A 15,106-nucleotide genomic window follows, 5' to 3' on the forward strand; every position below is an offset into this window, starting at 1 on the left:
CACTGGGCTTGATTTTGTTTACAGCGATCGGTTCGTAGTGTTCATTTTTGAAATGTTACTTTTCTTGGTGGTTTATTAAATTACAGATTTTTTCAAATGTTCATTTTTTGTTGCTATAGCGCAAACTATTGCAGTGTTAGTTTTCTCTGTTGTTGAAGGTTCAAGAAATTGCTTCGGTTCACGACAAAATCGGTTTACAACCAGAGTTTGGGAATGAATTATGGTCATGAACCGAGGTTCCACTGCATTCTTTTCGGTTATGACGCATGACCACGTCCACCATCACAAACTGTTTTACACGCCATGGTCTTAGAGTTGGTGGGCGGGTCTCTGTGAGTTGCTCCTGCGAGCGGGCACATGACCAGGCGGTGTGTATGCTTCGAGAACGAGGGTGGACGCGGCAGGACCATCTAAGAAGAGGCATGTTTGTCGCAGATGTGAATCGCTGTATGCGGCATGTAAAACAGTTTGCGAGGGGTATCCCATGGTCTTAGAGTTGGTGGGTGGGTCTCTGTTAGTTGCTCCTGCGAGCGGGCACATGACCAGGCGGTGTGTATGCTTCGAGAGCAAGGGTGGACGCGACAGCACCATCTACGAAGAATAATATTTGTCACGGATGTGAATCGCTGTATGCAGCATGTAAAACAGTCTGAGAGGGGTATCCCATGGTCTTAGCAGTGTCTATGCTTCTATGTGAATCGCTGTATGCAGCGTGTAAAACGCTGTATTGTATGTTGCCATCTCCAGAGTAACATCTTTTCATTCACCTACAGTCGTATCCTCAAAACCAACCCCATTTGGACAACTGTGTCTTTCACCCATCAATACACAATTATGCGGCATATGCTACACCGTGGGTTGGCTAGTTTAAGTTTATTTTATTTTAATACAGAAGAAAATGTTTACAAAGACATTAAAACTCTGTGAAAATGTTATTTTGCAATGTTATGAATAATGAATGTGTAATGAATGTGCTGTTTTTAAATAGTGCTTTAGAAGGAACTTGGCAAAATTTTGTTAAACTGAAGGCTAAAAACAGACTGCCATACATTCTTACACTAAAATGAATACAGAAATTCAGCAGGTCAACTTGGATTGTTTAGTGAATTTCCATTCAATTTCACTAGATATAGGACACTTTATCCTATAATAAAACACTTTACCTTTACATTCTGTTACGGTGTTAAATAAATGTCCTTTAGTTCTGGCAACAATTCATGCTAATCTCAAAGAAAATAAGATAACTGGCAAACTAATAATAGTCATGTTCTTAGACCTGCTTACTCCAACTGAGAGGAGCACAGGATAACAATCCTTCGCAGGGTCCACTCAGGCAAACACCAACACTCACACTGGGCCATTTAATAAAGTCTACAAGGCTTTGAGAATGTGGAAGGAAAACTGGAGTATTCAGAGGAAAAGCACGGAGACACAGTAAGAACATACAAACCACACAGACAATCAGGTGCTAGACATGAACCTACAGTAGTATGATGGATGTGTAAAGTGGCAATGCTAATCAGTGTGCACTACTATGCCACCTAAGGTAAGAATATATTAACTATATTTTAACTAAATATCTCAGACTTAAAATAGCATTTACACAACCTTATTTTGACTGCTCATACGTCTTAAAGCTGCAGAAAATCATTCTCTGACAGGAAAACCATTGTGGTATGTGAATATATATATCTATTATAAAAAAAATCCTGGGAGAGAAAGACTAGGGAGACGAGACATGATCATCATGTGACGATCACGAAAGACACTTAAAAGACCCGCGAGACAAAAGAGATGGGCCACAGAGCATCTCATGGGGACCTTAAACATGAGACTTTGTGCCAAGAAATTGACCCAGGACCATCTCTTGGGGACATAGAACATGAGATTCTTGCAAGACACACCCTACTTACAACCAATATCAAGACAGACCCTGGGCAGCAAAATACTCAGTCGTGTAAAGGCTTGGAGCACACACAGATCAAGGGCTCTCAGCGCATATAAAGCATACAAGGACAATACTATATATTATACAATATTATAGATGAAACGTCAATGACTAAGCGAAGAAGAAAGAACAGCGCAGAGAAAAAAGACTCAAAAGCGTTGGAGATAAAAAAAATGCAAAAAAGAAAAAGAACAATCTAGGTGCAAATTCAGAAAATAAGGAAAGTAATTATCAGCCCGGAACAAGTGGAATTGAAAAAAAAAAAAAGCACGTCCAATCGGGCTAAGAATTAAAAGACAAAGAGTAAAAGACAAAGAAGAACTTCATAAAGATGTTCAAAAATGTTGGTGCTATACACATGCAGGGCAGGTTAGAGATTATGAAAGCAGTGGAATTCAAAAGGCTCAAAAAAAAAAAAAAAATGGCGCGATACACATGTAGAGAAAGTTAAAGAATATGAATGCAGGAAAATTAGAAAGTATAAAAACAAAGAAAGTAAACATCGCATTAGCGCAAACAAAGACAAATTATTACTCTGAGAAATAACGAAAAGGCGAATAGAGATCGAAGATATGGATATAGGTGATATATCAGAAGTATGTAAACATTGTAAGGCTTTGAAGTTTAAGTCAGAGAATTTCAAAAACGGGGTTTACCTCACATGCATTTATTGGTTACTTTGCAAAAAAAATTATTAACTGCTGATGATGTTGATCATTTTGTCTGGGCTGAAATTCCAAACAGAGAAACCTATCCTGAATTATGGTACAAAGTCATTAAACACATGTCTCACAGAACTCATTTAAAAGATTCAGCATGTTGGGACTCAAAAGATTCCAAATATTGTTTTTACCGAAGTTCTGAAATAAAAGTGAAACTAATGAAATAGCAACAATTCAAAGAAAAAAAAAAATCTTACAAGTGTGTATCCGGAAAACCAAACATGGGGGTTGGCGAGCAAAGCCCCCTAGTATATTCCTTGGCAAGTCTGGCTTTTTGGCTGAGTATGAGTGAAAAAATCTATAGGCAGAATTAACTTTAAATAAATAACTGTTTAAACTAGCAGAGATAACTTTATTCAAAATTGTATAAACTGCTGTAAACATCAGAAAGAAGAAGCTGTGAAATTAAAAAATGCCACCAACATTAATATTAAACTGCTTTTTAAACTGTGGATTTTTGACTCCCCAAACTAAACCTACTTTCACTCCCTCCTGGAGTCTAAATTTTTTTTAATTGAAAGATAGTAGGTTTATTATTGTTGAGCTGCTAAGTGGAGATTTTGTATGTCTATTTAAATCTAAGTAGTAACATGCAAAAAAACCAATAGGATCAGTTTCCTTTCTTACACAAACATATCTAGGAAATGAAATTGCCCCTTTGAAATTCCCTCATATATCATTCATCACTGTGAAAAGACATTCAACAGTTAATGGTTGGTTTCTCCTAATGTCTGAGGTCTTGCACTGAAATATTAACTTTGCTCTGCATTATCACTCGTTTTCAAAGGACATTAAAATGTATCCCCTTAATCTCCCTTCACCCCCAACCCCACACACATAAAAGTAGCAACAAATTACAAAAGTTTAAATGCATTACAAATTTAGGCTCTGTATTCTGTGACAACATAAAAACTTTTTTTAATAAAAACTTAAAAATTGTAAAAAAAAATGAAAGTATTTAATTTAATTAGATAAAACTGAATTGGACCATACCCCCTTCAGGTTGTTGATTCTTTTCCACTGAAACAGGTTCTGAAGATGTGGTAATCTCTGCAAGAAATGACCATATAATTAATAAAAGCCATTAAAATGAATTCAAATAAAACAGCTGTGGAAAAGTGAATATAAAAACAGAATTGATGCATTCATACTACTAAACATAAAAACATTCCACAAGTGCATAAGTTAATAAATTATAGAAAAAAAGATTAACTTGTACCTAAAATAAACAGTAAAAAATGTAAAAGTTGTTCCTGCGATTTCTTATAAAATGAAAACATAGTTTAGTTTAACCTATTTTACATTTCAAAAGAAATTTCAGTTATATAATAAAAATAAATTAAATGTGCATAACCTCTAAACACCACCTCTTATTTTAATATGTTAGCTAATTAAAAATCCTGCTTCAATGAGAAATGAAACACGCACTTAAAATGAAGCCCACTGATGACCATGCATCACCTCTAAAACGTTTAGATTACCTCACATGTTGAATACTGAGTTTGTACAAACAGGACAAAACACAAAGAATGCAAGGTTTAGGTTTGGCATTAGTACCTGAGGAGACCAAACTAAATCCCCAATAAATAGATTTGGGTTAGCAGTTAGTAAATATTGAGATAAATGCAGAGTAAGAATGGATTCTTTTGTCCTTAACAGAAAAAGATTTGTTTTACAATATCCAGCCTCTTGCACTGATTAAAAAAAAGGAATAAGCATAGGACTTGCCTGATATTAAAGCAAAAGGCATATCATAAACTATGTTTAGAGCTTATTGCTTTTTTTGCTCAAAGCATAAGGCGAGATATATCTTCTGTTATTCTGGCACAATGAAAATTTTAAAAACCTGTATGTTCTTTAAAGGCTTCTTCAGTGGACACTTTTTGCAATTCCTCAGTGACGGCACCTGCACTTTCTTCTGGGGGCTTAGGCCCCTGTTCTTCTACAACTGGGGATACCTCTGTCTTAGCCACAGGAGATTTGTCATATATTGATGAATCTTGATTTCAAAACCAAAATGCAACCAACAATAGGGTAATATTAAAAAACAGAAAACCCAAATGATGAGACTGTACTTAAATTATAACGTTGTTTCAACTACAGAAAACGGAGTTTATAAGCTGAGCTAAAAAATCTTAAAATCACAAGGGCATGCAAGTTACAGGAAAAAAGCAGAGAATGTTGATTTCCATTAGAGTAAATATTACCTGCTTGTTAAAATAACTCACTGTTCACTACAATAGTTATATTGACTGTTAATCATCACCATAGCCAAACTGCTCCCAATGCAAAACAGAGAATTCTGCTATAAACAAAATTCAGAATGGAAATTATTTAAAGTATTCATACTATGAATCAATTTGTTGTTCCCAAAAGATCCACTGAAGCGTAACAGTATCCCTAGACAAGGAACTACAAACGTCCTCAGTGACTGTATAAAATAAATTGATAAACAATCCACCTTGAAATGTTTTCAGTGTGATACGATACGATTGAATAGATGGTCTCACCAAAAGCCAGAGCTAATTTCATTTCAATCCCTCTTATATTAATACACATGAAATGCAGACAAATAAAAACCAGGATCTATTTTACAACTAGTAAGAAACCTGAGCACAGTAGCATATGCCCTAACACTAAATGATACACAAGGCATGAAAATTCAGAGTGTACTCCACTCCATCCCACACATGTACAACACTTGGGAATGGTGTACACTACAAAAGTGCTACATGAAGTGTGTTAATCCCACAGGTTGGTGAGATGCTTATGTCCACACATGTTGGTTAACTGAAAAGATGTTAATGGTCAATAATACCAAAGAATTTCCAGCAGCAGATTTCATATTAACATATTATTAATCCTCAAAAAGTTTATTTTCTTCCATTGCCTTCTAATGTTTCATGTGCACATTTGAAAAAAGAAAAAAAAAAAAACTGACACCCGATACCATAGCTGATTAGTAATTTTGCCAAATTATAATGTTTAAAAAGATGAATATGTATTACCTGTAAATGGTTTTTCATTCACAGGTTTCAGAACAAGGGCCATTCTTTCATTAAATCGGGCTTTATCTTCCTGTAAATGTCTATATACCTACAAAATACAAAGAAATGTAAATATCTGTTGTGTTTCAAAAAGAAATCTGTTCATTCAGGTCATGACATTATTAAAGTCTTTCGATGCTAAATATGCTTTATAGTTTGAAAAAGGAAACCTGGGGACAGTATCTTCTCAGACTGTCAATGTTTAATTCAATAAATCATTTATTTTCATAAATAATCATGTGTGAATGTCACCTGCACAAAACTTTCTAGTGCCCATTTAATTCTATGTATTTACATTTCTAAAACTGTGGGTTTTTTTCCCTATAGCCTTCAGAGTCACAACTATTGTACCAAATCTAATTTGGGTTATTAGTAGTTCATTGACATTCACTTAGAATTATTTTTGTCATTAACATTACACATATAAGTTGCCTTTTTGGCATATTTACACTTCTAGGTCAAGCCAAAGCAGTAAGCAATGCCTTAAGAAGCAGTTTATACTTCTGCATCGCGCCTCGCTGTAGGCACATGCCTGAAAGAAAAGCCAGTGATCCATTATAATGTAGACAGTTTTTTTCCCTTCTGGATCTCTACTCCTCTTCATACACATTTTCTTATTTAGGCAAACATTTTTGTCTGTTACATTTTTGCATTTTTTCATACATTCGCCACAAACTGGCCACCATCTGATTGCCTTTATAGTGTTGTGATTAAGTATCATATACTGTAAATGTTTATATTTTCCAACTTCATCAAGAAGTCTTATCTCGATCTGCTACATGTTTACTTCAGAATAGTGAAAAACGAACTGGACCGCATTTCAGGAAATACATAGTAACCAAACTGTCCAATCAGTGTTGTAGGAGACACATTGACACAGTTTTGAGGGACTGCACATCAGCCACTGCCATAGGGCGTAGGCTCAACAAAGTAGTACTGTATAAAACAGCCAGTTTACTTAGATATTGAGAGAAAGTTAGTATTCCTCTCTTTTAAGTTGGGTGGTTGTTTAGAGAAGTTTAAATCATAAAAATATCCTAGAATAAAAATGGACAGAGTGAGCCCTATTATTACATTCAATACCAGAACTATTTGCAATATGCAGGCATCATTTGCTCATCAAAATAATAACATTTACACATAAGTAGTGATTTTCCTTTCAGGTATAAAAACAATTATTTTCACAGTTCCACAGTATTGTAAGCTACTAATAAAAGACAGATTATTTTCATAAAATGCTGGGTTTTGGAAGGATTTAGAAAAACTCAGATCTGTTTAAAAATTCAGCATAAAGAAGAATAAAAATAAAACACTACCCCTAGTTAGTAAAAACTCCAGTTTAGAAAACTATTTCACTCGAGGTTTTCAGCCAAAGACAAAAGTCACAGCTGAAAGAAAGATAGTGAACTTAACCAAACACAATGCTTACTTAAGCCTTGGGTTTTCATCACACTGAAGAGAAGATTTTTGGTACAATATAGCTTAGAGTAAGCTAGCTTCCCCATCTGTGGTTTAGCTTAACATATGTTTACCTTTCAATAAATGTGAATGCTCATAAGCTAGATCAGATTTAATTTACGGTTTCAAATGCTGCCCAGAAATGTCACCTGCAGGACTAAGCGCAAGTAGTATGAAAACTCAATAACATGAGCACTGCATGACATTGTAATTATGTCCTGCTTGCACTTACTATATATATATTTTACATCTTCATTGTCTGATGCTTAGATCTCTGCTGCAGGGACCTGTTCGATATTTCCACAAACATGTGGGGAACAAAAAATCAAAATGATAAATGAAACAGGCACGAATCTACCAGTCCCTGGTTTGCTTCAGTTGCCTCATTTTGGGCACCCACAGTCAGTGATCCAGATTAAAATAGGAAGATACAGAAAAAGTTTGGATGTTTATGGCAGGAATATAACACATTGAAAGAAAGAATGCACTGTATCCATACATATTTTTCCATACTTAACTAACATATAAAACTCAAATCTGTGTGTGTGTGTGTGGGTGTGTATACAGTACACAAATCCACACTATTGGCCCAGTCTCTTCCAAAATGTATACACCTCCCTCAATTAATCAGGGGAAGACCATAAACTATATCCCGACCCAAAATTCTCACCCAGGGGTTACCTTTGTTTTTTTTTTTTTTTTACCTTTGACAATATCAACCTGGTGGCTCAATACCAGACTACCAAACAAACGGACCAGAGCTTAAAATCACTTACCCCTGCAATGCTGGTGCTGCTTCTAATTCAAAACAAATAGCACTATTGCTATAATTAATGACATATTCAAGATATTTGGATACATCTATTGAAAACTTTAAAAAATGAATAAAGAAGGTAAATACTCACATATATACCAGAACCAACAAACGTTCCACCTACAAGTAGATAATAAATCATGTTTTCACTGCTACGACCTGGTATATTTGAAGACATCTGAGCTGTAGGTACACCACCCCAAGAATCCTTGAATTTTGATACTAAGGAGAGAAAAAAAGAAGAAAATAATTAATGGAACATTGGGCACTAAATACAAATATGAAACATTCATGTGCATTCCATTTCAGTTCATACTTGTGTAACATAACAACTATTATTAACAAACAACACCAGTGATTGCCCCACTACTAAAATTAATTAATTCATTTTCTGTTTAATTTTAAATATTTATGCCAAAAGATTGCTGTACATATTTTTTCTGGCTTTTCTTAAAAATGTGTCATAAGATTAATTTGTGCTTATATTTATACTGTCAAACTACACTGAATCAAATTCTGTTTGATGCATTGATGTTTTCATATACTGTACCCTTTCAATTTTCTCAACATTCATATTTGAATATATAGTCAAGGTTTATAGAGTGATTGTCACATGTGCAGTGAAACTTTAACTTGCCTGTGCTAATCAACATGCAACATGCCACCACTCTCCAGCACCAGTGATTAAAATAACCTTACCATGTGAAACTGCTAATACCGTGAAGGCTAGCAATGGGATGTCATAACAGGTTGCTACCACTTTAACTTGCAATGAGTAAATCATCTGTTTGGAGATACATGGCAGAAAAGTGTGCATCACATTGCAGGAGATGTTGATCACCTTACACATCAATATAAATATGATCATTGAATGCAATGACTAAAATGGTAACTGTGTCAGTGTTGTGGATGGAGGTCACATTTTCAAATATGCAAATGTATTGTTCCTGCAGAGTGCTCTCAAGTATTCTACAAGATTACTATTATGCTATTACACTGCTAAAATGCAATAAAAAAATCTCTTCATGTTATTGGTGTTATTTAAACTTAAATTCAACAGTATCAGTTCTTAACAAAAATCAGACAAATTCAAGAAATTAGATATCGAAACAAAACTGACAATTGGAAAAAAAAAAAAAAACAAAGTAGGGGGGGGGGGGGGAGATTTTACTGACTCATAGTAAAGTCAAAGTCAAAAGTCAAAGTGAACTTTATTGTCATCTCATGTTAAGTTGGTACCAGCTTTCTTACAATATCGGTAGTACCGAAAAAGTCGGTACTGTACTCAGGCATGACAGCAAGTAGGTAATTACTTCAGATAGCACAATAATACATGATAAAACCAGAGTAAAAACTTCATTGAAAAATGTCTCATAGTGCTGATGCACCACTCCATCAACACATGTTGAAAAGAAAATCAGCAGAGGTCATGTCTAGAAATGCTTTTGTGTTTATTCAGACAGACACACAACATTGAGTTATAGCTACTTTTTCCCATTATGGAATTAATTCAGAAACAGATTTATAATAATAATAATAATGCATTTTATTTATAGGGCACTTTACATTAGTAGTAAATCTCAAAGTGCTACATAAAAAAGTTTAAACAAAGGCAAAGCAAGATAAAAACAGAGATAAAACAACAATAATTAGTAGCATTCTTGTTAATAAGCTTTCCTAAATAGAAAAGTCTTTAGCTGTTTTTTAAAACAGTCCACAATCTGCTGTGTTCCCAGGCTCTCTGGTAGGGCATTCCAGAGCCATGGAGCAGCGGTTGCAAAGACTTGGTCACCCATTGTATGAAGTTAGGTCACAGGGGAGCGAAGGCAGTAGGTGTTTGCAAAAACGGAGGTTTCTTGTAGTGGATTGTAGTATAAGGAGTTCCTTGAGATATTGTGGAGCATTTCCATGGACACACTGGTGAGTAAACAAACAGAGTTTGTATTCAATATGGAGGTGAATAGGGAGCCATTGAAATGACCAAAGGATTGGTGAAATGTGTTCATATTTCTGCACCCTCATCAGGATTCTTGCAGTACTATTTTGAATTTGTTGGAGCTTTTGAAGGCTCTTGCTGGGCATCCCGATGAAGAGTGCATTACAATAATCCGGCCTGGATGAGACAAAGGCATGAACCAGCTTTTTAGCATCACAGAGGGAGAGGTAGGGACAGAGTTTGGCTATGTTTCAGAGATGAAGGAATGCAATTTTACAAAGGTGATGGACATGTGTATCAAATGGTAGGGACGGAGTTTGGCTATGTTTCGGAGATGAAGGAATGCAATTTTACAAAGGTGATGGACATGTGTATCAAATGACAGATGGGAGTCTAACTTGACACCTACGTATGTAACAGAATGGGAGAGGGCAATGGTATGGTCAGAAAAGGAAATACTATTTACAGAGGAACAAAGTTGATGGGGGGGGTGCCAATTAAAAGAGCTTCAGTTTTAGTGTTGTTCAGCTTGAGGAAGTTCAGTGTGGGTACGAGATTTAGCATCCCCCAAGGCCACATATTCAGCCACTCAAACCACTCCAAAGCAATGCCAGAAAGTCCAATTATATAGTGAAGATGATGAAGAAGAACATTATGATCTACCGTATCAAATGCAGCTGTGAGGTCCAGAAGGATAAGGAGTGATGGAGAGCCCTGGTCAGCAGCCATCAGGATGTCATTGGTGACTTTGACCAGGGCTGTCTCTGTACTGTGAGAAGTTTGGAAACCAGATTGAATTTTTTGAGGTGATCCTGAAGCTGGACCAAAACAACCTTTTCCAAAACCTTAGACAAAAATGGAAGGTTGGAGATCGGATGATCGTTTGCTATCACTTCAGGATCCAAAGAGGATTTTTTCAAATGAGGTCTAATTTTTGCGGTTTTCAAGGCCAGTGGGACTAAGCCGCTCTGGAGAGAGTGATTAATGATATCAGCAATAAGAGGGCTTATATCTGATACATTAGCTTTTACCAGAGGAGTAGGAAAAGGGTCCAATGAACACGTTGAAGGCCTCATCCTCTGTATGATGCCCTCAACTTCTTTAACTGTGCTACAGAGGAACTGGGAGAGGCAGCCCATTGGCTTTGATGTAGAAACATCCAGCAAAGGAGGGCTGGAGACACACAATGAGGAGCGGATGATGTCTACCTTAGAGGTGAAATATTCAATAAAATTATTGCACTGCTCCTCTGTGAAATTATTACAGGTGTAGGTACGAGGATTGAGTAAATGATTTATCATGGAAAAAAGTTGTTTGGAGTTTCCAGGACTGTTGTTGATTAAATTTGAATAGTACGGAGATCTGGCAGTGGTCAGTGCTCTGGAGTAGTTTTTTTGGTGTTCCCGATATGCTAATTTCTGGATTGTTAAACTGGTTGCAACAAAACGCCGCTCAAGGTCTCACCCAGCTGTTTTCATCTGTCAAAGCTCACTTGTAAACCATGCGGAAGATTTTACAAAAGAGACCACTCGTGATTTAACTGGGGCATGGGTCTCAAGGATGTTCTGGAGCCCATTGTTGTAATAATTGACTAATTCATTGACAGAAGAAAGGTGTGGAGCAACAGAGAAGTTCTTAATGTCAGCATTTAAATCAGTCGAATTTATTTTTTTCAGGCTCCTGAAGCGGATGCAGCGCTGTGGTTTAGAGCAGGGGTCCCCAACCACCGGTCCGCAGCCATCTGACAGCCGGGCCGCGAGAGAACTGCCGGCAACGGAGACTCACTCAGACTTTTCAGAACGCTTGGCGGGCGGGGCTTTGCAGCGGCGCAGAGAGAGGAGAGAGACCGAGGTGAGAGAGTATTACAACAAAGTATTGTTACGGTCCCGACAGTTTCCCCATATGACACGAGTCTATAGAAATCGCGTTACTACGAAGTACATTCAGCAGATGCTTTCATTACAACGAAGTGACCTTGAAATGCCTGAATGAATCATCCACAGAGCAGTTAGATCTGTGGTCGCAGCTCAGATGTGCACATTTGCACAACGATCCCCAAACAGAAACATTGTAAAAAAAATTCTTTCTTCGAACTTTCCTCGTACTGTTTTTTTTTTTTGCTGTTTTTGTTTTCTGTGGTTTTCAGTGATACCTTTTGCTTATTGCTTGTCAACATTTGAAAAACATCCATTGGAATTTAACTCATTGTCACCCTCCTATAGAAACGGCAGACACGAAAAAAACGATAACAGTGTTAATGTTTGTGATGTGCAATCTGTTGGAATGGCAAATGCAAAGCATATGTCTTTGTTATATGCAAAAAAAGAAGAAAAATCTCAGGTTGCAAACGTATGTGAACTGCTTAATAACTTAATAATAATAGAAATGTTATGTAAATTGTGTATAAAACTGCCCCCCCACTCCCCCCCCCCGACCTGGTCGTGGAAAAATTTGCATCTAATAAAGTGGTCCTTCCTGTCAAAAAGGTTGGGGACCACTGGTTTAGAGTATAGTGAAAATGTGGGTAAATCCATTGAAACAATTTTGTTACTGGAAACACCCATATCAAGTACTTGGAAGTCAGAGATAAGGACTGAGTCAGTAATGACTAAATCGAGGGTATGGCCCTTGTTGTGCGTGGGGACCTCGACAAGTTGCCTCAGATTTAGGCAGTCCAGGAGCTCTAAGAGCTGGGCAGCAGAATAATTAAGAGGGTGTGTCCACATGAATGTTCAGATCTCCAAGAATCAGTACATTTGATGATGTTGTACAGAAAGATAAGAGCAGCTCATTAATTTCCGTAATGAAATCAGGGTGTTGTTTTGGTGGTCGGTAAATAAGAAGTATTGTTATAAAAAGTGGATGCTTGTAATTAACTGCCAGGCATTCAAAAGTTTAGAATTTAGGAAGGGGGAGAAGTGATAATTGTAAACCTATACGATGGATTACAGCCAGACCACCACTACGTCCAGAGCTGCGGGCCTTTTCGAGGTAGTGTACCCAGGATGGCAGGACTCGTTTACAACCGAGTATACCTCGGATTTATACCAGGTCTCAGTCAAACAAATAATGTCAATCCCCCTGTCTACAATATGATTATAAATTAGACAGGCTTTATTTGTCAGGGAGTGAACATTAAAAAGATGTGTGCTTTGTGCTTCAAAAATGAAATAATGTCACCAATCAAATGAAGTACAATTGTTTAACTTGTATTATAATGCATTTATTTGTAAGAGGAGATGAAAAGGTACTGGAAAAATCACTTTTAAATAGTGTTCTAGACAGCCCCGATAAATGAATGGAGGCTTCACATTCATTCTCCGATTGTAATGAGTACTTCTATAGATGTCCATCAGCCCAAGCATCTGTCCATTTTCTAACCAGTGTTTACCATTTGGAGTTGTACTGGGGTTCAACTCACACGCATCCACAGTTCTGCATATAGGACTAGGGGCTGACTGCCAGTGTTAACATCAGCTATAGGAAGTAACCATACTGTAGGTACAAGATTCAAACAATGTTGCTATTTGGCTTGTCTATACCAGCAATGACATGAGTTGCTCCATTTGTTAATACCAAAATAATGTTTATGTAGTGCTTCAATGCCTCAAAGGACAATGCACATCTCCCTATTAATACAACATGTACTGTGTTAACTGAGATGTGTAACCACTGAAACAGGTAGTCAGGAGGACAACCAAAACAGCATACTTCATTGGTTAATACAAATCTGCTAACACTGAATTTATGTCGTTTGTTTGGCTTTTAGAGGCAAACTAACATTCACTAGTATAACCCATAAGAGAAAGTACATCATATGTTTGAATGGTATGTTGAAGAATGTAATGCTGTCTCATAATTACAAACTTATAGAGTACAGTGTGGCTGCTATGGGGTATCACTGAGCACCAAACCCCAAACACAACTTTGGTTTAACCAAAGCTTATTTTTATATTCAAGCAGTACCACTGACAGGCTACTTTTCCTTAGAAGTGCACATTATAGTATAATATAATGCACATTTTCTTTTCTCCTCCACTCTTCCCAGGCGAGTGTTACCCAGCTAAGCTCCTTTGCGGAATCCAACTCCCCAGGTAAAGTGGAGGGCTCCCTTTTAAACCCAACCATGGAGTATACTTCCAATGCCCAAATCACTGTCTCCAGGAAGCACTTCCTGGATCACCCTGCAACAGGGCATTCATTTCCCAATAGCTCCCCCTGGCTGTCCCCACAAAAACCAATAGGGCAGCCCTTCAGGCATCCATAAAGAGGTTAACCACAAGAGATGCTGCATCCCAGTGTGCAGGAGATCGACCTTCACAAGGGAAGCATTCCCCCCCCAACCACCCCCAACTGTTTTGGCCTCCTGACCAGCAAGGGCCTGCTAACTTTCCCAGTTAGGATGCTTTTCCATCCAGGTTGTCCATCCATTATGCAGGCTTCCCAACTAGGTAATGGACTCCCATACATTAGTGCTGCTGGGATTCCAGTCCCACTGTACCAGCTGCCACAGTGCCATTCCATGCCCACTTGGCCATGAGGGGAAATGTCATACCTCCCCTACATTCTGCTTGGGGCATGGGTCCCTTCATCACATCAGGTAACGACAGCACAAGTAATTTTCAAATTCTGGATTTATATACAAGTATAGGAAATAAAGTCTGATCACACACAAAAGAAACAAAGGTTGTTTTACAGGAGTTCTGAAATAAAGGATTAATGTAAAACTGACAAGTTTGATTTCACAAAGGAAGCACTGAGGTTTGGACAATTGTTATAATAAAAAAAAAAATTAAAAATGTGGACAGACATATTTGTAAAATGAAAGTGCCATAAGTCTCTGACATTTAAAATTTAAAATTAATTTGACTAATACATTAAATATTACTCTTAAAATACTCTCTAGTATTGCAAATATAAATCTTACAATAGCAATTACAAACCTCTTAAATTCTGGTTTGTCAGCGAACCAGTTTCTAAGCATGCTGTTACAAAAACAGCTTTAAAGAGTTGGTTTAAATGGAAACATCTGGAATTATCTTGTAGTTCACTAATGCATGTGTACTAATGTTTGCATTTTTATATTTAATATGGATTTTAAGTATTTCTTTTCAGTAACTGGTCAGAAAATGTGAGAGAATAAATTTAGAAAGTGCACATGCTAAGATAAATCAGGTAGTT

At 37.0% G+C, this 15,106-nt stretch overlaps 1 protein-coding gene across 2 annotated transcripts in view; it reads right to left on the reverse strand.

Moving 5' to 3' along the window:
• Positions 1-15,106, reverse strand: part of aifm1 (apoptosis inducing factor mitochondrion associated 1) — an 88,389-nt gene that overhangs the window by 63,674 nt on the left and 9,609 nt on the right. The window contains exons 2-5 of one of the 2 annotated variants that reach the window (XM_051935335.1): positions 8,081-8,211; positions 5,679-5,766; positions 4,517-4,669; positions 3,664-3,720 (exon numbers count right to left, since the gene is read on the reverse strand). In XM_051935335.1, the coding sequence (XP_051791295.1) occupies positions 3,664-3,720; positions 4,517-4,669; positions 5,679-5,766; positions 8,081-8,211 (429 nt within the window). The remainder of the gene's footprint in view (positions 1-3,663; positions 3,721-4,516; positions 4,670-5,678; positions 5,767-8,080; positions 8,212-15,106) is intronic. The other variant, XM_028815929.2, reaches the window with a different exon arrangement.

This window comes from Erpetoichthys calabaricus, chromosome 12 (genome assembly GCF_900747795.2).
Source record: "Erpetoichthys calabaricus chromosome 12, fErpCal1.3, whole genome shotgun sequence".
Classification (NCBI taxonomy): domain Eukaryota; kingdom Metazoa; phylum Chordata; class Cladistia; order Polypteriformes; family Polypteridae; genus Erpetoichthys; species Erpetoichthys calabaricus.